Here is a 19,224-nt window from a genome sequence, read left to right as displayed (position 1 = left end):
CATCCATCCACCCATCCACCCATCCATTCATCCATTCATCCATCCACTTGCCCAAACCACCCATCCATCCATCCATTTGTCCGTCTTTTCTTCTATCAATCTCTGTCCATCCGTCTATCCATCCATCCTTCCACCTACCCATTCATCCACCCATGAACCCACCCACCTACTTGTTTCTCAGCTTTGTATCAAGCGCCTCCTCTGTGCAAGGTGCTGGGAAGACAGCGTTGAACAGGACAGGAGAGGTCCCTGCTCTCATGGGACTGACATTCCACTGGGGAAACAATAAATATGAAAACACGTGTAGTAAACTCCCAGCGGGCTCGAAGCATGCGGAAGAATAAACAAAACACCGTATGGGAGAGGGATTGCAGGTGGGGAGCAGCGCTCTTTCCAGCGGGGCTGCCAGGGCTGCCTGCTTGGAGATGGTGAGACCCGAGCAGGACTTGTTAAGGTGAGGGGGGAACATTCCAGGCACGGGGAGCAGCGAGATGGAAGGCCCTGGGCCAGGGTGAGCCCCAGGGGATGGGGAACAGCGAGGGAGGCGCCATGGTCCTGACGACAGGACATGTGTCAGCAAGGCCGGCGGGGGGCCTCGAAGGCCTCGGCCAGGAGTTTGGAGCTAGGAGTTCGGAGCCGCGCGAGGGCTGTGGGCTGTCATCAGGATTTTGAGCAAGGGAGCTTGTGATCTGACGGTGACCCTGGCTGCCGGCTAGAGAATAGACAGAGGTCGCACTCTGGGAGGGGAGAAAGTCTAACTTAAGAGCTTGCTAGGCACGCCATCTCTGGGTCCCCAAGTGGCTCCTCTGACTCGGGGCAGGGATGGCTCTTTTGTAAAATTGTGGGGACAGTGTAGGAGACTTACAGGAAGTGCCTGGTGGGCTCAGCGTCTAGAAGGCACATGACATAAAATCCACCCCTTTAAAGCGTGTGGTTCAGTGGGATGTAGCATATTTAAAAGGTTGGCTGTGTCTGTTTCACACTTCTCTCCCTGTGCCCTCTTTCCTCCCCACCCCGCCATCTCCTCCTTTTTAAATATCTGAACCCTTTCTTTTAATGAGCTCCCCGCTCCTCGTATTTGCATGGGACTAAATGCCCTCGACCGAGGGATCAAATTCAGTTTACCAATGGATATCTTTCTCCAGCAGGACCCTGAATGGGCTGATGATTGACTTGGGGACTTGAAAATCATTGTGTTTCCTGGTCTGCATATTTTTCCGGATTGCTCCCTACTCTCCTAGCTGTATGCGGGTCCTCACGCGCTTCCGCTCTGTGCTCGGTCAGGCCTTCTCAGCACAGCTCACCCTTCCCACATGGAGTTCCCGTGAGGTCAGCGCCGGCGGGAAGGCAAGTGTGTGCACTGTCGCCTTCGTGCTCGAGAGTGGAGCCGAAGCGATGAGCATCAGCCCGTCAGTGTTTACGTTATTAGACAGCTGCCTGCTCAGCACATTTTGTCTTTGAACAGTGGATTTCAGGTTCCTGAGTATTTTTGTAGGATAGAAAATTATCTGGCGGGGGACTGTGGGCGAGGTAATTGCCCAGTGAGGCCAGAAAAGAATGGGCGGGGATGTATAACTTTAAGCAAGTAGGAAAAGCCACATTTATACCAAAGGGAAAAGAGAGACTTCACATCGTAGAATTGAAAAGCAGTTAGCCAACAGGAATTTGCATCAAAGATAATGGGCAGAAGATTGACATGTTTCCTGTAGAAAGTACATTCAAATAATTTTCCTATACCTTTGCAACATTAAAGCTTCACCGTCTTCATTTTCTATTGCCGAGGAACAAATTACCCCAAAACGTGGTCTAAAACAGTAAGCGCGTATTGTCTCACAGTTTCCGTGGGTCACGCATTCAGCTGTGGCTTAGCTGGCGAGCTGCAGCGAAGGTGTCGGCAGGGGGTGCAGTCAGCTGAAGGCTGGACCGGGGCTGGCGGACGCACATCCAAGATGGCACGTTCCCGTGGCTGTTTGAGGCCCCGGTTTCTTACCACATGGCCATCTCCATGAGCCGCTGGAGTGTCCTCACGACATGGTGGCTGGTTCCCAGAGTGAGGCCTGCGGAAGCTGTGGTGCCTTTTACGGCCAAGGCTCAGAAGTCACTGTCATTTACGTGACATCCTGTTGGTTATCCAGGTTGGACCCATTCAATGTCAGGGGGACCACGAGAGCACGAACACCAGAGGCAGGGATCGTGGGGGCCACTGGAGGCTGGCTACCACTCCATTCTTACCAACCTGTTAGGCGAAAAGTCATACTTCACTGTTTGAATGCACATTTCTTCGATAGTGAGTGAGGCTGATGATTTTATTTTCTCACTCATATACATTGTTTGCAATGTCAGTTTTCTACAGTGAGCTCACATTACACATACAGATCCCAAACAACAACAACAACAACAACAACAAAACAAACCAAAGTTAGAATAGTACTCAGCAATCAAAAGGAACGAATTGTCAACGCATGCAACAGCTTGGATGCATCATGAGGGCGTTGCATTGAGTAGAAAAAGCCGATCTCCAAGGCCGTCTACTGTGATTGCGTTCATCTAATATTCTCGAAATGAGATTTTAGAGATGGAGAATAGATTAGTGTTGCCAGGGGCAGGGTTGGTGGTGGTTGTGGTGGGGTGACCATAAAAGGGTGGCAGTAGGTGGATCTTTGTGGCGATGGGAATGTTTGGGGTCTCGGTTGTGGTGGTGTTGGAGGAAACAGTATACCAGGACGAAGGCCACATTGAATCAATGTCAGTTTCCTGGCTTTGACGTTGTACTAGAGCTATGTAAGATGTAACCGGCGGCGGGGAAGCTTGGTGAAAGGTAGCTGTACTACCTTTGCAACTTTCTGGGAATCTGTCATCATTGCGGGGAAACTTGGTGAAAGGTAGCTGTACTACCTTTGCAACTTTCTGGGAATCTGTCATCATTTCGAAATGAAAAGTTAAAAAAGAAACAAAAACAGACAAAAAAACCGTGACCAAAATCAAAGGATTCTTCACTTAAGCACTCCCAATAATAAAAAAATCCTTTTTAATGGCAAATTCCGTGAGTGCGCTTCTTCGGCTGATTTTCACACCGCCTTTTTTTTTTTTTTCTATAAAGTCGAGCAAACCTGCATCTTCGTTCGCATCCCCTGCGTTTCTGTAACCTTTCCCCGGGCGCGTACTCCCAACCCGCACTTAAACAGGCGTGAGTTTTCATCCGTGTCGGGGACTCAGAACCTTTCCTTTTAGGACGGTCTCCATATGCTCTGTCCTTTTTTTTTTTTCCTTCCAGGAGAAGACAAAGAGGAAATCGTGAAGGTGACTTTCGAAGAGCTGCGACAGCAAGTGGCTTTGTTTGCAGCGGCCATGAGGAAAATGGGTGTGGAAAAAGGAGACCGGGTCGTCGGTAAGCATTTTTGGTGCTTGTCGTGGTTCCGGGCGAGGAGGAGACCGGGGCAGAGGGAATGGCTTGGAAGGTTGGGACAGCTTTTGAGTCGTGTCACAAAATATACAGCCTTAGGACTTCAACCGCACATGCGTGGCAAACAATAAACAAAGAAGGAAGGTCGTTGAAAGTGTGGCCGTAACGGCCTCAGTGTGGCCTGTTTAGCAGCTTCTGAGGGCCCCAGGCTCCCTGGAGCCGTGACATCTGTTTCACGGCATGGGCCGGGTGTGTGGGTTTGGACTGGGAGTTTCTCCTCCCTGGACCTCGAGTTTCTTCATCTTTAAGCGGGGCGGCAGAGAGAGGCTGAACTGGCTGGTTGTTGAGCATCTTTTCTGGGCAGAGAGGTTACGCGTACCTCCTTGGCCCTGGCCTGTCGTCACTAGAGTGAGGCCAGTGGCGATGACGAGGATAGCACCCAGTGACGGTTTCCGGTCCGGGTCGGCCTGAGGTTCTTTCTGAGTGCTTTCTGCTGTGCTGTCGAGATGGAGTTAAGGCGCTCATTCCCAGGACCGGACTCAGGTTTTGCTCTCAAACCAAAGAGAAGGGCTTTTCTGTCCTCTGGCTATACGATGGCACTCGCGGCCCTCAGGGTGGCGAGGAGGGCCTGGAACCAGGCGGGCGGCCCCGCGCGGGCTTCCTGCTCACCTTCCCTGCGTTCTCCACGTGCTCCATGTCCTGTCCACGTAAGAACGTCCAAGCCTGGAGAGAATTTTTACGAAAACTTATCTGAGCCAAAGAGAGGATGCACCCGGAAGCAGGATCGCAGCAGACGGAGATAAACGCTTCAGAGAATAACAGTTTGCAGGTTCTTTCATGCGTTCGAGATTAAGGAGGGGACATAAGGGAACATGCTTGGAGGTGGGAGCGAGCCAGACGCAGGCGGGATCGCGGGGTGGTTAAGACTGTTTGCTCTCTTGCAGGCTTTGTTAGGAGGAAGGGTCTCAAAGGGTGGTCTCGTATTAGAAACGGGGGTCTGAAAAGAAGCATTTCCAAGGTGTGTTCACCTGGCCGCACAGAAACAGCGGCCAGGGCTGGCCTGTGGCAAAGACGGGCCTTGACTGCAGAAGGGATAGGCCATGACCGGCCAGTGAGGAATTTACGATGGGGTCGCCCTGTGAGGTGACTTGCCTCTGAACCTTCTGTTCACAGCCCTCCCTGTCCTACCCCTTTCATCCTGAGTAGCCCTAAAACAGGTCCCCGAGTGTCAGGGGTGTGCAGCGAGTACTGGGTGACAGGGTTAGCGAGGGGTCTTTAGGAGGTAGCCCTGTGCTGGGGCGGGGGAGGGGAGGGCAGTCTCGGCTGCAGAAAGAAACGGCCTGTGCAAAGGCTCTGAGCCTGGCGAGCAGGGTGTCTGAGGGGTGCCTGGGTGGGCCCCAGGGGGTGTGGAACGCAGGGGTGGGGCCGTTCAGGGCCCAGTGTCCTGGAAGGTCCCCGTCTCGGCTGGTGGCCCTGAGCCCACTCTCCCTTTGCTCCCTCAGGCGTCCTGGTGGGTCGTGACATCCTCCCAAGGGCAGCTCAGGTGTTTTCCTTATCATTTTCTTTTCACTTTGACGTCTAGGAAAAGTTGAAAGACCTGTGCGTGGACCTGTTCTCTGTCCCAGGGAACTTGAGCTGGTTTGGGTGTGGGTTGGTCTGCACACAGCGGGGAGCCGCTAAAGATACGACGGCTTACTTCCATGCTGCCCAGGTGCCAGGCCGCCCTCCTCCTGGCCCCCTCAGTCACGGGCCAGGGCCACAGCAGCCAGCGTGGCAGCAGGCGTGGCAGTGGCCTTGGGACCTCGGCGTTTGGCGTGGGCGCGCCGCTCCCAGGGGAACTTACCGCAAGGGGGCGTTCAGAGTGTGTTTGCCAAGAAGGCAGAGAGCTGGGTGGCCTTATCATATATAAACCAGGCAAACGGGCTGGACCCCATGTCAACCCATGTCAGACGGGCTTGGGGTCACTGCTCACTATGTGTAGCTGACTAGAAAGGAATCAGGTGTCAAGGGATACACCAAGCTGCCCCTCGGTGATCATTCTCCTGCATATCCGCGGGTCCCCCTGGTTCGGCGAGGTCTCGGCTCACACGTTTCCCCCCCAGAGGCCCCCCCAGGGAAAATCCTATGGACAAATCCATCGTCGCTCTCCCCTTGCACCCCGCTTTATTCTTCTTCATTATCCTGTCGCCCGCCCGAAATCACAGGATTCTGTGTGCGCGCGTCCGTCTGTCCTTCAGTACTAGAGGACAAGGACCTTGTCTTCCGCTCACTGCCTGTCTGGTGTCTCAGCCTGGCGTGCAGTAGGTGGACAGTGAATATTTATTTAATAAATGAATGAGAGCTGTGCCAGTGACCAGATAATTTTGCGGTTGGAACCTCAGTCTCTTGGGTTCCTCTTGGTCCAGTTTAATCTGTTCCCTTGTCAGGCCTGGAAAAGGAATTTAAAGTTTCTTCTCCCATTTTTTTTCTTCCCTCCAATTTTCGTTTTTATAAATCCCCCTTCGAAGCATGCATTTCTGAGAGATGGGGAGACAGAGAACAAGGTGTGTTGGGGAAGACGGTCGAGCCCCTTCTTGGCCATGCTGTCTCTTGGGGACACCTGGCTTTGGTGCCCTGGACTTTCCAAAATCAGTTTGGCACCTGGTGACCTGCCCTTTTCGGGCGTCTCAGCTTGGACAGTAGTTTGCCTGACAACGGTCAGTAGCGCTTCTTGGGACAGAGCATGAGGAGTGATCCCAGGGGAGGAGCGGGTGGAGAGGAGCTTGGGGGCTTCAGAGATGGAGTCAGAGCTGTCCCTGGCTCAGTTTCTCATGTCTGTGATGTGGTCGTATCCTGGTCATTGGTCAGTCTCCACCAAGTCGGCTGGCTCTTGCGGCCCTGGGCAGTAAGTCTGCCCTGCCCCCGGGCAATGGCACCATCCAGACGCTTCAGTTTATACTCATCTCTGCCGCAGCAAACATCGGGCCCGCCCTGTGCCAGATGCAGTGCGGAGCCCTGGGGACCATGACCCCTGCCCCTTGGGGTGCCGTGGCTGGGCAGGGCAGATGCAGTGAACCCCCAAAGTGGAAGTGTCAACTGGGGTGGTCAAGTGAGAGGAGGGACAAGGGGGCGTCCAGGGGCTCCTGGGTGCTGCAGCCTGCTGGGCTTGGTGGCTGCCGGGGAGGCGTTTGGCCCTGGCCCCCCTGCTCCCTGGTGGTGGTCACAGATCCTTCCCCTGGAACGTTTCGGGTGATCTGTTTAAGTGATCGCAGTCTCTCTGGCCGTAGCCCAGCCTCCGACTAGATGGAGGGCCTGACCCCTTCCCCTGTCCCTCATGGGAGTTTGTGTGTCTCTGACTGCCCTGCTCATATGCTCCATTCCCCTTTCCTTCCTCTCTATCCATCCATCCACCCATCCATCCATCCATCCCCACCCACCCAATCATCTGTCCATCTACCCACCTACCCATTCACCCCACCTCCCCTCACCCACTATTTATCCATCCATCCATCCATCCACCCACCCCTACCCACCCACCTATCTGTCCATCATCCGTCTGTCTGTCCGTCCATCCATCCATCCATCCATATCCATCCATCCATCCCCACCCACCCAATCATCTGTCCATCTACCCACCTACCCACTCACCCCACATACCCCCACCCACCATTTATCCATCCATCCATCCATCTGTCCGTCTGTCCATCCATCCATCCATCCATCCATCCCCACCCACCCAATCATCTGTCCATCTACCCACCTACCCATTCACCCCACACCTACCCTCACCCACTATTTATCCATCCATCCATCCATCCATCCATCCATCCATCCATCCACCCACCCCTACCCACTCACCTATCTGTCCATCATCCGTCTGTCCGTCCATCCATCCATCCATCCATCCATCTATCCATCCAGCCCTACTCACCCATTTGTCCATCCATCCGTCCATCAATCCATCTGTCCCTCCATCCGTCCAACTCTCCATCCTTCAGTCTGTCTACTAGTCCATCTGTCCATCCACCCATCCATCTATCCATCCATCCATCTGCCAGCCATCAGTCCAACATCTGAGGGCCTTGATACGTGGGGCACAGTAAAGAACATGGCAGACGAAGCCCCTGCGCTCACCCGAGAACCAGATATTAAATAGCCAGGTATGATTACTGTGTATTGAGGATTATTTTGGTAAGGAGGAAATTATTTGGTGAGGGAGAAATACAGTGTGCTTTGTGGGTGACTGCCTGGGGGACTTGGGTTCAGGGGAAGGCTTCTCTGAGAAAGTTTTGTTTGGGTTCTGAGCTGAAGGGTGAGCCTGCCCTGAGCGGGGAAGCCTGGTGTGTGTGGAAGAGTGTCCAGGCAGGGCCGGCAGCTCGTGCAAAGGCCCTGAGGCAGGAGGAACTTAGACCAACTAAAGCAATGAAAGAGGGCTGTCATGGCCCAGCCTGAGTGGGAGGTGCAGCCGAGAAGCGGAGGGAGCAGGGGCGTGCAGGGCTGCGGGGGCCACTGATTAGAGCACAGAGAATGGGCCAGAGGGGGTGACAATAGGAAGTGGCAGTAGGGTCATCCAAAGAGTGACATCGAGGCAGCTGGGGAGGAGGGGTGGGGAGGGGCAGGGCTGGCGGGGCTCATCGGAGTTCAGAGCCAGCCCCTCTCCCCACTCCCGCCTGCTCTCGGGGTGCCTTCATCCAGCGCACCCTGAACCCACCGCTTCTTGTCTGTGTCCTCTCTGCAGGTTACTTACCCAACGGTGAGCATGCCGTGGAGGCCATGCTGGCTGCTGCAAGCATTGGTGCCATCTGGAGCTCCATGTCCCCGGACTTCGGGGTGACCGTGAGTCTAGGTCCCCATCAGAGGGGGCATTTCTGGGCCCCATGAGCACTCTGGGCGTGTGGCCACTGCAGGGGGACGTTCTGAGTGATTCTCGGGGACCTGTGAGCGTCCTGGGTGTGTGGCCACTGCAGAGCGACTTTCTGCGTGGTTTCCGCAGGGAAGGGTCGTGCCCACCTGAGGCCCTGGGTAGGGCGTGTGGGGCGGGGTTCCCAGTGGACCTGTGTGGCCAGCAAGGCTGGAAGGAAGTGATGTCACGATGGCCTCCTGTCCCTCTGGCCAGGGACACGAGAATAATTGGTGAAAAGGAGCCAGGAGGAATGTACTTTGCATTTAAATCTAAAACCACGATTCTGCTTCGGTGTGTGTCACTCCTGCTGTCCCACGGCGTGCATGCTGCATCGGTGTGTGTCGCTTGCTACAGGCCCCGAGGTGAAGCTCTAGGTGGAGCTGACTGGTCACCTCCCATGTGACTTCGTGACCACACGAGGTTTTCCGAACGTTTATCCCGTGTGGCTTCCTCGTTTGCTCACGGAGTTTCCCGCGAAGCCTTGCGCACATCGCTGTGGTCTCTGATCTTGTACTTGGGGTCTGGGCTTCGCGCTTCCTGTGGGAGGGCGAAGACCTCATTATCTCCATGACTCTGAGGGGACCAAGGACCCAGGGCGGGTTTGCCTGGCTGTCCAGTCTGGGCCAAGTGGGGGCAGGAAGTGTGTGCTGAACCCCACCACGGCTGCCCAGTGCTGTGACCCTCTGTGGGACAAACAGGCAGCAGAGCGGGACGAAGCCAGGCTGACCCTCGGCCACCAAGCTGCACTGACCGGTGCCCAGCGCAGGGGCCACGCCAGGAGCAGAAGTGGCCTGGTGCCGGGAAGCACAGACCCTCCAGGCCCTCCAACAGGGGTCTGGCTGTCCCCTATGCCCAAGGCCCCTGGTGGCTGGAGTGGGGACCAGCAGGGTGAGGACAGAGCCCTGCTGAGTTTAGGGGGGGGGACGCCCCAGAGATCACTACTTGGTGGCTGATGGCTGGACTGTGCTCATGCCTCTTGGAACTTTCCAGGGCCTCTCCCAGATGGCCTCCACCCAGGACAAGGTCAGCTGGGACTGACCTGAGACCGGAAGTCCATGTGTGTCCTCTCCCATTTCCGGGGCCCTCTCTGTGGCTGCGTGAGCTTCTCGGGGCCAGAGGTGACCTTGTGGGAGAGTCCAGAGAGCTGGGACTAGGCGCTGTTGCTCGTGGACCCCTCAGTGGGTCTCGAGCAGCATGGCGGGAGGCGGAGGGCCGGGCCCCAGGGCTGGGGAGGCAGTGTGGCATGCCGGCACCGGGCAGGCGGGTCCTGCCCGAGCTTGAGTCCCTCTGCTACTTCCTGGCTCCGCGTCCTGAGTATGAACTTGGGGGGAGCTTGTGGGGACCGCAGAAGTGATGCTTGTGTAGGGTTGGGGACGGCACTGACCTACCCCTGGGTCAGTACTGTTAGCTCTCAGTGAGTTGGGACATGAGTGTTTTCAGAATTGAATTGCAGCTTCGACTTTTTGTAAGCCGGCGTGGGGACGTGGGGAGAGCTGTGTGTGGCATGGGGCGCGGCCTGGCCTCTGGGGCTGAAACGAAGGCCCCACCCGAAAGCTCGGCGGAGGGAGAACGGCACTTTGCGCTGGACTGGGGCGTCGTGTCTGAGCCGCAGGGTGCAAGGCGGGTGTCCAGCTGCCTCCCCCTCGGCTGCAACATCAGCAGCTGCTGCTCACCCTTCGCCTATTCTCACGGGTCCCCGTCCTGTGCAGAGTGTCACACTAGACGCCACTCCGGCCGCCTCTGGTCCCAGGTTCCGCTGCATGGGAGGACACGGCCTCTGGAGGGCTCCGCGGCACGTGAGTCCAGCCAGCTCTCTCCCGGTTCAGGGTTTTTGGACTCTCAGCTGCTGAGGCTGCTCCGGTGCACTAGGTGGCGACATGGCTCTGCCGTCCCCTCCGTCTGCAGCACTTTTGGCTCCAGGAGTCTTTGCTGATGAGATGGCCTGAGTCTCCGGGAGAGCCTTCATTTATTCAGAACATGACAGGGCCACGCGCCTTCCTCCTGGGACGTCCCTCTGCCCCGAGTTCTGGGGAGCGACCTCATGGCCGGCGTGGTGGCATAGAGTCCTCTCTCCACCCTGCTGGGGCCAGGTGGGTGTGCGCCCGAGCCGGACGGCACTGCTCACCTTCAGCGTGAGCGTCCAGTGGCTGGCAGTTCATGTGGCAGTGGCTGGTGACCTCTCACCCCTCCTGGCTGCTCCCACCTACCTTTCGGCTCCCAGGGCGAGCCTCCCCGGCCCGGGGAGCTCTGGTCGTGGTCTGAGCCGTGGGGCTCGCTCACATGGACGCCGGCACCTGTGTGCCGCGAAGGCCCCCGGGACCAGTGGATGACCCTGGAGTCTCACTGGTCAGCCGTCGAATTCTCTGCCCAGGGTTTACCCGCTGGGCAGCGTTCCTGGTGTTGGTGACGAGGTGGGGCCTGGATGGAGGGGAGCTGTGGGCTAGGACAGTTCTCTTCAGTGGTTTGCAAATCTCCACTTAAAAAAAAAGAGTCTCCTTTTCTTAATTTCGAACGTCACCGTTTTGCTCTTCGGACGGTCTCCCTTTTCAGGAAAGAGCCCTTTTCTGAGATCTGCGTTGAAACACGAACGTCTTTGCTGCTTTGAATCGTGTTTCCTGTTTCAAATCACTGAGCGTGCCCGTTATGAGGGGAAATCGCCTCTCGCCTGCAAATCCCGATTTTAACTCCTTGGCTTCTTTACAGCGGGGCATGTCAGTGAGTGACGGGCATTCTGGTGCCGTGACACATGCGTGTGGATAATTCCCAGGCACTTCGCGAGTCCAGGGAGGGGTCTCGTTCGGGTGATTCACCCGGCCCCAGATGTCGTGGGGCCATCTGGCTGGTGATGAAGGGCCGTCTAGGTCGCCGTGTACGTCTGTGGCAGGCTGCCACAGAGAGTGTGGGGCACCTCTCTTCCCTGGATGGTGCCGGGGACATACTCCTCCCCTCCATCACTGCCCCTCAGCCCTGCATCTGCCCTGCTCCCGCCTCTCTTCCCGCCGGCGCCCCCTCCATCTTTCCCGTGTTCCCGCCTCGGCTTGGCCACCCAGTGCTCTGGGCCGGGAGGGGGGTGTCACCAGGTAGGAGGAGTGCTTTGCTTATCGGGTCTCCAACCTTCCAGCCTCACCGAGACCTCCAGGTGTCACACGTTCAGCCTTTTGCGTTTTTCTTCGTTTCACTGTTTCCCTTTGAGTTGGTGGCTTTCTCCCAGATGCTGGGGGAGCCCAGGCTCTGATGGCCACACATCTGAGCCAGGCCCGCAGCCTGTAGCCCTCGCCCTCACGAGTATCTTCAGATTGCTGTGTGTGTAAACAGGACAGCTGTTCTCGCTCTAGGGGGCTGTCCACGTGATTCAGCCGCGGCTACTGGTTTCGATGCTTGGGTGGTTGCTAGGCACCGCATTCGGGTCAGATGCACGATCGTAGGTGTGTTCCTCTCGTTGCAGCAGGAAAGCAGTTCTCGGCTGATCAGGACCAGGGCCAGTCCTGGACCAGGGCTAGCTTCCGGTCCAGCTGGGTTCAGGTGCTCAGAGATCGCAACCTGTGCTTGGCCAGCCAGGACAACTTCCTGCGCATCGAGGGACCTCTGAGTCCTCCCACGGTGTCACGGCCCAGGCCTCTGATTCTTTTGGCTGTCACTGTGACCATGGGTCACCCCTGGGACATCCGAGTCCCAGGTCACTGGCAGACTGGGTTCCCTCCTCCTTGAGTACGGGACAGCCGGCTGGGAGAATTTCACGATGAATTTCACGGGGACATCTCTGCCGTCTTTCAGGGCCCCCAGCCTGGCCCTAGGGAGCCCTGCGTGCTTGACCTCAGGGTTTCGCTCAGGCCGTTCCCTTCCCCGGACCAGCTGTACCTGCCCTGGGCTTTGCTCGTGGTGCCCCCTCTGCTTCGCAGGTGTCTCCCCGCCCACCTGGCCTCAAAGCCTGCTCCTCTGGACACCCGCGGGGGGAGCTGCTCCCCAGAAGCTGTCCTCCTAACTCGGCCTGCCCCTGTCTGAGCCCTCGCTTCTGTCCTGCAGCCCTCTCCATGCCACCTGCCTGCCATTCTGCCTCACCCCGGTGCCCATGTTAACAGACAGACTTTTGACCACTTTTTCCGCCATGGTTATGTCTCTCTTCAAGTATTCTACCATTTCTTGAATCAATTTTGATCATTTATATCTTCTCGGGGAATTATCTATCCCATTTGGATTTTGAAATTTATTAACGACATTAAACATAATGTTTCTCATTCATTAATCTTTATTTCTGTAATAAAGTGTGACTTCTAATTTCGTGCATTCGTACGCCTCAGTTTATTCACCTGTAATATGGGGCTAATAATGGCATTGTCTTCTGTTATCATATCCTAGGTTATCATATTCACCTGTGTCACAGGTTGCCGTGAACATTGAGTAAATATTAATAAAGTGCTTAGGATACATAATTAAGCACTATGTCAGTGTTAGCTAGAAGTATTACCTTTTTTTCTTGATCAGATTTGTCAGGAGGTTTATTTTATTGGTGTTTTTGGAAAAAAAAGATTTTGCATTTATTGATGGATGCCGTCATAAATTTTTCCTTATGGCTTTAATTCCTTTCTTCTTTTCCTCAATCATGAGTGTATTTCACTGAAAATAATTGGGAATTGAAAACAATAACATTATCATTGTTTTCCTGTTGTGTTTCGATAGACTGTGTGTCCTTGGGACAAGGAAGCCTGTCTCTGTGGTTCCCTGGCACGGTGCCTGGCACAGTAGATGGAATAAACAAGCTCTTCTCTGTTAATTCAGCTTCCGGTCTTGATAATCGGGCAGTGTGGAAAGTAGAATCTCAATCCTCAAACCTTGAGCCCAGAGAATCTCAAATTTTATTGTGCGTCGGGGTCTCCGGGGCTTGCGAAAGCACAGGTTTCCTGGCTCCCGCAGAGTTCTCCATTCAGAGGGTCTGGGGCCCAGGTGATGCTGTCACTGCTGGGGCCCCTCTGAGGGACTCTGGCCTCCCTGATGGCCTCGTTGTCCTAGACACGTGCTCTACCCTCTCCTCCGATGCCTGGCCCACTGCAGAGCAGTCAGTTACCCTGATGAGCTTAATCCATAGTCCCGCCACAGGAGGCTTTAATGTCCGCAGTATGTAATGTGCAGACCCCGCCCAACTAAGTGCTCCGCGGAGGTTCTGGCCTCAATTCTTTGGCCCTGGGGTCGCCCGGGCATTGGTCTGGAACCACTCGCCCTGGACTGCTGGGCAGGGGACAGGAGAAGATCTGGGCGCTGTCGCCCCTGCTGCCGTCTCTTGGATGGAAAGGCTCCACCGTCGTCTGAGCTTTGGGGCGGCTGGGAAGGAAGGCAAGGAAGGCCCATCCGAGATGCTCTAACCTGTCACCCGTGCGGTGACACTCAGGTTGTGTCGAGTGTGTCGTGAGGCTACGCCTGTCTGTTCACATCAGTTGCGGAAACAATTTCAACACCTGCCTTCGGGGAAAGAGGTGTGCTCGGCGGGTCCCGTGGGCGGTGAGCCCGCTTTTTAAAACAGGGCTTATTTCCTACATACACATTCGTGGTTCATGCATTTGATTGGCAGAAAGTACTATTTGGAGAATTCGGGTACCTTTTAGATCGAAGGTTGAAAGAGAGCTAAAATATAGAACCACTTGGCAGAGCTATAGCTGCCTGTCTGGAAGGCGGGTCCTTAGTACATGTGCCGGGGAGCTGTGTTGCAAGGCTCCATCTGGAGAAGGGGAATCTCCTCGGCAGTGCGAGCGCCTGTGACTGTCGGTGTCCGTCAGCCCTCCATGTCCCGTCAGTATAGCGGTGCCTTCCTTGAAGTGGTGGTCATCTCGCACGCGCCGTGTTTTGCCTGGCTCTCTTTACTGGCTGCTGGATGATGGGGACACAGGGACGGGGCTGGCGCACCCAGAGTGCCACTTTTTCTTTCCCTCGAAGAGTGGCGGTGTCGTTGGCCGCCGAGGCGTTCGCCACTGGGATGGGCGGTGACGATTCCTCCCTTTCCCTCCTCAGGGAGTTCTGGACCGGTGCTCCCAAATCCGGCCGAAGCTCATCTTCTCTGTGGAGGCCGTTGTGTTCAATGGCAAGGAGCACAGCCACCTGGACAAGGTGCAGCAGGTCACGAAAGGTGTGTGGCGCTCCCGCCTGAGCTGGCATGGCGGGGGATGGGTGCAGAGATGAGACCCCCACCTCCAGGAGTCACGGAGGCCTCTCGAAGCTGCAAACTGCAAAAATGACTGCGTAGCCCCGTCTCTACACCGTGTTATATTCTGTAAAAAAAAAATATCAGCAACTAAGTATCTCGTGTCCTGTAACTGCTTTCCTTTCTCCATCAGGACTGTCAGATTTGAAAAAAGTGGTCGTGATCCCCTACGTTACCTCTAGAGACAAGATAGACATTTCGAAGATACCGAACAGGTAAGTCAGCCAGGCACCCACCGCTGGTCCCGTGTGGCGCCTGCTCCGTGTCCCACCGGCCATGGATTCCGTGGCTCCTCCCACGTGGCGTCGCAGTGTTTTAAAGATGCAGGAGGAAGTTTTCGTTAAAATCTCTGCTTTGTAGATGGGCGCTGAGGCCCCAGAGTGACTTCCCCAAGGCCACGTAATTAGTGGCAGGACAGAGGGGCTCCCAGGCGTGCTCCCTCTTCCTGTCTGGCCAGGCCTGGATCAGCCACAGCAGCTCTAAATGACAATCACTGTGTGTATGCGTACGCACACTTGCGTGTGAGCACTTGTGCACGCACGTCCACACGATAGGTGTGTACATAAGTGCGGCGCCTACACACACACACATGCATGCACGTATGCATGTATACACATGCACACACGTGTTTCCTGTCTAGAACCTGTTTTTGTCCCCATCGCTAATGGTGCCTTCCTTTGCCATTCTGACATTCGTAAGCTGATACACCACCTGCCTTGGGTACCAGATAGGATTGTACCCATCTTAATTTTGAGTAGAAATCAAGGAATGGATTATGGTTTGCTCAAAGTCGAATTCGTCCCTGAATTCTTGGAGTTATACTGCTTTCCTTTTTCTGAAAGCAGTTTTGGGAGAGAGTTTCGAGATCAGGCGTGTTTACCTTTGCAGGTAAACCTTTCCCTTCAGCCTCCTGCCTGGGCCACGGCAGGGGCCTCGTGAGTGGCCCCGTGAGGCCACGTGAGAAGTGGCTGCAGAGGCACAGAAGTCCTGTGCCTGCCGTGGGGGGTGCGGAGCTGCAGAGGCTCTCTTACCCAGGCTGTCAGCTGGCCGAGTGGTCTTGTGCAGGGTGCCCTGGGCCACTGGGAGGACCCAGCCTCTGTGCTATCCTTAAGGGCCTGCAGTCAAGTAAGAGGGAGGGGACTCTTGCAGGGAGAATGAGCCGTGGCACCAGGCCCAGGGGACACAGCTGTGCTCACAGAGGGGACAGGCAATACCAGGAGCTGAGAGCTGGGTGGTGTTGCTTACCTTTGAGATCTGGGAAGGTGGCACCTGAGGGGACCTCGAAAGAGCAGGATTTGGAGAGAGCTGTGTGCGCCAGGATTCCAGAGGCGGAAGGAGGCTGCGCGCAAAGTGACTGTTGCTTGAGGGCTGTCGTCGCGAGCCAGATTGTGGAGGCGCACGTGGTCAGCCTCTCTGTGCCTTGGTTTCCCTGTCTGCAAAATGGGGATGAAGTCCCTCCCTCGCAGGCTGGCTGTGGGGAGCTAGTATGTGGAGGCTGGACGGAGTGCGTTAGTTAGCCCTCCGTAATACTGTCAAGAGAAGGGGACAGCTGCACGTGGGAGCGGGCTCTGTCCCCTGGAGTATGGGCATTGGGATGTGCAGGTCCTTACAGGTGGGCCCAGGGCCCTGAACTTGGCCCCGGGACTGTGGGAACTCTGCCAACCTCAGTCAATTACAGCCAGTTGACCAGAGGCTGGGTCTCAGTTCCTGAAGCTGAGAATAGCTCCCTGCTTTTATGGCGGGCGCCAGCCACACTGAGGTCAGAGGGAAAAGCAGATGGGCTCGAGGCCCCGGTGCCTGGCTTTGGCTACTCCGCGTGTGTCCGTCAGTACCTGATACAGAACGCGAGCATCCGGGAGAAGCACGTTAGCCACTTCATTTAGCTTTACACGGGGCAACGCCTCCCCTCCGAAACCCTGTGAATGAGACCCCCCTCGCCGCTCCTTGATTGCTGGCTGCCGGTGCCAAGACAGAACTGGGGACTCCCCACCCTGGACTTTGCATTTTCAGAAGAGCAACAAAAGCAGTCACTATTTACTGAGACTTATAGACCATTTGAAAGCAAAGCTGCCTCTCTGGGTACATTCTGGTTCGCTTGGGCACTGCGTGAGAATGAGGTTCCACGGAGCAGGCAGTGGAGCCCGCGGGGGAGCGGGGCTGCCGCTGGCCGGGCGGTCCCAAAGCGAGTCGCGTTCCTGGCACTCTGTCACAGGAGGCCTTGCTTACTGCTCAGAGACGGAGATTAGCTATTTCGATGCCCTCTTTAAAGCGCTGTGCCTCCCCGGACACACCCGCCTTCGGGGGCCTTCTGCAGCACCGCGTAGCCGCCGTCTGAGTTTCGGAGTAATTATCCTCTGCAGATCACTGCGGGCTGAGTTTAACTGATTTCTTCCCCTTCCCTGAAAGAAAGTTCCATTTGTCAAAATGGCGGTTCCCGCCCCCTTTTACACCTACAGAGGAACCAGGCCAGTGTTTCGGATCCGTCTTTCTGCAGACCTCAAAGTAGGGGACCCGCCGCCTCTCCCTGGACGGCTGTGCGGCTTCCGCTGCCCACGTCCCGCTCAGAAAACAAGCCCCTTGCCCGTGGCCCCCGTGCTTCTTGGCCACAGGCACGGTGCTCAGGCCAGCCTCGGGGACAAGGCGGGGCAGATTTCTTAGGCTCACGTCAGTAGCTGGCCTTCCTTTTTCTTGTTCCTGGACAAACATGTGTCTGGCGTGTGCCTCCTAAGGGCGGGGAGACGAGCGATGACGCTGACGTTTGCCCGGCAGCTTTTCTGTCATAGAAAATGTGGTTTTCGGATCTTGGCCTCCCCACCCCGCCCTTCTTGCTGTGATCTTCACACACGGGAAAAGCTCTCGAATCTCATGCCTGCTCCATCCCCTCTCCCGGTGGGGAAAGCAACACGATTCAGGCCGCCTTGGCCCAGGCCTCCCTTTGGGCGACGGACGGAGACGAGGGCCTGGCAGGAGCCGGTTAGCAGCGGACAGGAAGAGCGCGTGGGCGCCCCGCCGGCAGCCCTCCCAGGTCCCCTTCACCAATAGCAACGTCAGCAGGACTTGGAGCACTTTCAGGCTCTCAGCGGACAGCCCTGGCCTTGTCCACGGAACTCACACAGCAGCGTGACCTTTGCCCTCGTTGACGCAGCTTCCCCCCACTTGGCGTGAATTTGGGTGTTGGCTTCTCCGCTGCCTTGCGGGACACCTCCCTTCCAGTCTCGTGCCCCCCCGGAGCCCGGGGCTGTCATCCAGGCAGGCTGGAGGGGTGTGAGTCCCGGAGGCCTCGTGGACCCGGCCAGCGTCTGGAGCATTCATGGTTTGCCCCCCGTGTGTTTTGCCCACAGTGTGTTTCTGGACGACTTTCTCGCCGCTGGGAGAGGGGACCGAGCGCCCCAGCTGGAGTTCACGCAGCTGCCGTTCAACCATCCCCTCTTCATCTTGTTCTCCTCGGGCACGACCGGGGTGCCCAAGTGCCTGGTGCACTCCGCTGGGGTAGGTCTGTGTCCACGGGCGCCCGCCCGCCCTTGTGGGGCTCCGAGTCCTCACACTGCACCCTCGCAGCTCACGCAGGCGGCCCATGGGGTGTGTGTGTGTGTGGGGGGGATCGCTGTCTCTGGTGCTGCCGCGGAGCCGTCCCCTGAGACGGGAGGGTGCTGCTCACAGCCAGGTGCTGCTGCTTCCGCTGTTGGGCCTTCCCCCCACACCCCGCCTCCCCGGCTCGCCTGCAGTTGGCCTGGCCTGTAGGGAGGAGAAAACGCAGGATCTTGCTCAGACCTTGTCGCTGCCGCCTTCTCCCCTCGCTCAGGAGAGGAGACCCACCCAAGTGGAGAAGACTTACGCTCTCAAACAGCTTTCCAGATGTTGCTTGATCAGACGGTGGTATTTGAAAAACGAAACACAAAACTCCTCTTATTCTAGCTCATTTAGCTTAGCAGGGTCCTCTGTTACACTGGGAATCCCTTCCATAGACGGGGACTACCCCTATCTGCATCACTGAGAGCCTCATGTGGCTCTTGCGGGTGATCCTGTCACAGCAGGTGGCGGGGAGAGAGCACGTGCCATCATTGCCCAGATTGGGACCCACCAGGGGTCCGAGCGCAGGTCATGAGATGAGACTGCCAGACATACCAGAGCCCGTTCGTTCACAGCAGCCGCTTCCCGGGGACCCCACGTGGGACTGGGGACCTCCGGGGCCAAAAGGCTTTGTTTCTGGGAGCAGCACTGGCCACACTGTGAGCTGGCCACGTCACAGAAACCACCCTGTTCTATGAAATCCGGTCGAGGTTGTGTGCAGGGTCTAGGACGTCCCTCACGGTGGCTGATGGAGCCCCGTTTTCCCAGGAGCCCTGTCTGCCTGTGCACCAGCCGTGGAGATGCCCGATCTTACGAACCTCGGAGACGAGGAGGGGGCGCGAACGGCGGAACAGCAGACGTCTTAGGAGAAGCTGAAACGTCCACCTGTACTTTGATTTTTAGTGCTTTAAGCTTAGTGTATGTCACTTTTTTTAGGAGAGAAACATAAAAACGTATCAGATACAATGTAGTTTGCTCCTAAAAATCTTCGTGCCTGATATATTTAAAGTATGGACAAATCAAGAAAAGTTAGGTTTATTCTGTCTTCACTGGGTGCTCACACCTCCAGGAAAGTGACTAAGCATCTGGCCTGTTTTAAAGACTCATCTCCCTAGGAAACTTGAAAGCAGCAAAATGAAAGGTCACAGTGATGGGGCGGCTGGCAGGTCCCCTGGATTT

General features: G+C 56.2%; 1 protein-coding gene across 1 annotated transcript in view; it reads left to right on the top strand.

The window, feature by feature from the left end:
* The window catches only part of AACS (acetoacetyl-CoA synthetase), a 46,833-nt gene that overhangs the window by 9,816 nt on the left and 17,793 nt on the right, over nucleotides 1–19,224 (top strand). Inside the window, exons 4-8 of the mRNA XM_025045496.1 lie at nucleotides 3,275–3,388; nucleotides 8,121–8,218; nucleotides 14,286–14,400; nucleotides 14,609–14,690; nucleotides 17,817–17,964. Coding sequence (XP_024901264.1) covers nucleotides 3,275–3,388; nucleotides 8,121–8,218; nucleotides 14,286–14,400; nucleotides 14,609–14,690; nucleotides 17,817–17,964 — 557 coding nt within the window. The remainder of the gene's footprint in view (nucleotides 1–3,274; nucleotides 3,389–8,120; nucleotides 8,219–14,285; nucleotides 14,401–14,608; nucleotides 14,691–17,816; nucleotides 17,965–19,224) is intronic.

This window comes from Pteropus alecto, unplaced genomic scaffold, assembly GCF_000325575.1.
Source record: "Pteropus alecto unplaced genomic scaffold, ASM32557v1 scaffold213, whole genome shotgun sequence".
NCBI classification, from domain to species: domain Eukaryota; kingdom Metazoa; phylum Chordata; class Mammalia; order Chiroptera; family Pteropodidae; genus Pteropus; species Pteropus alecto.
This window is presented reverse-complemented; position numbering and strand designations above follow the sequence as displayed.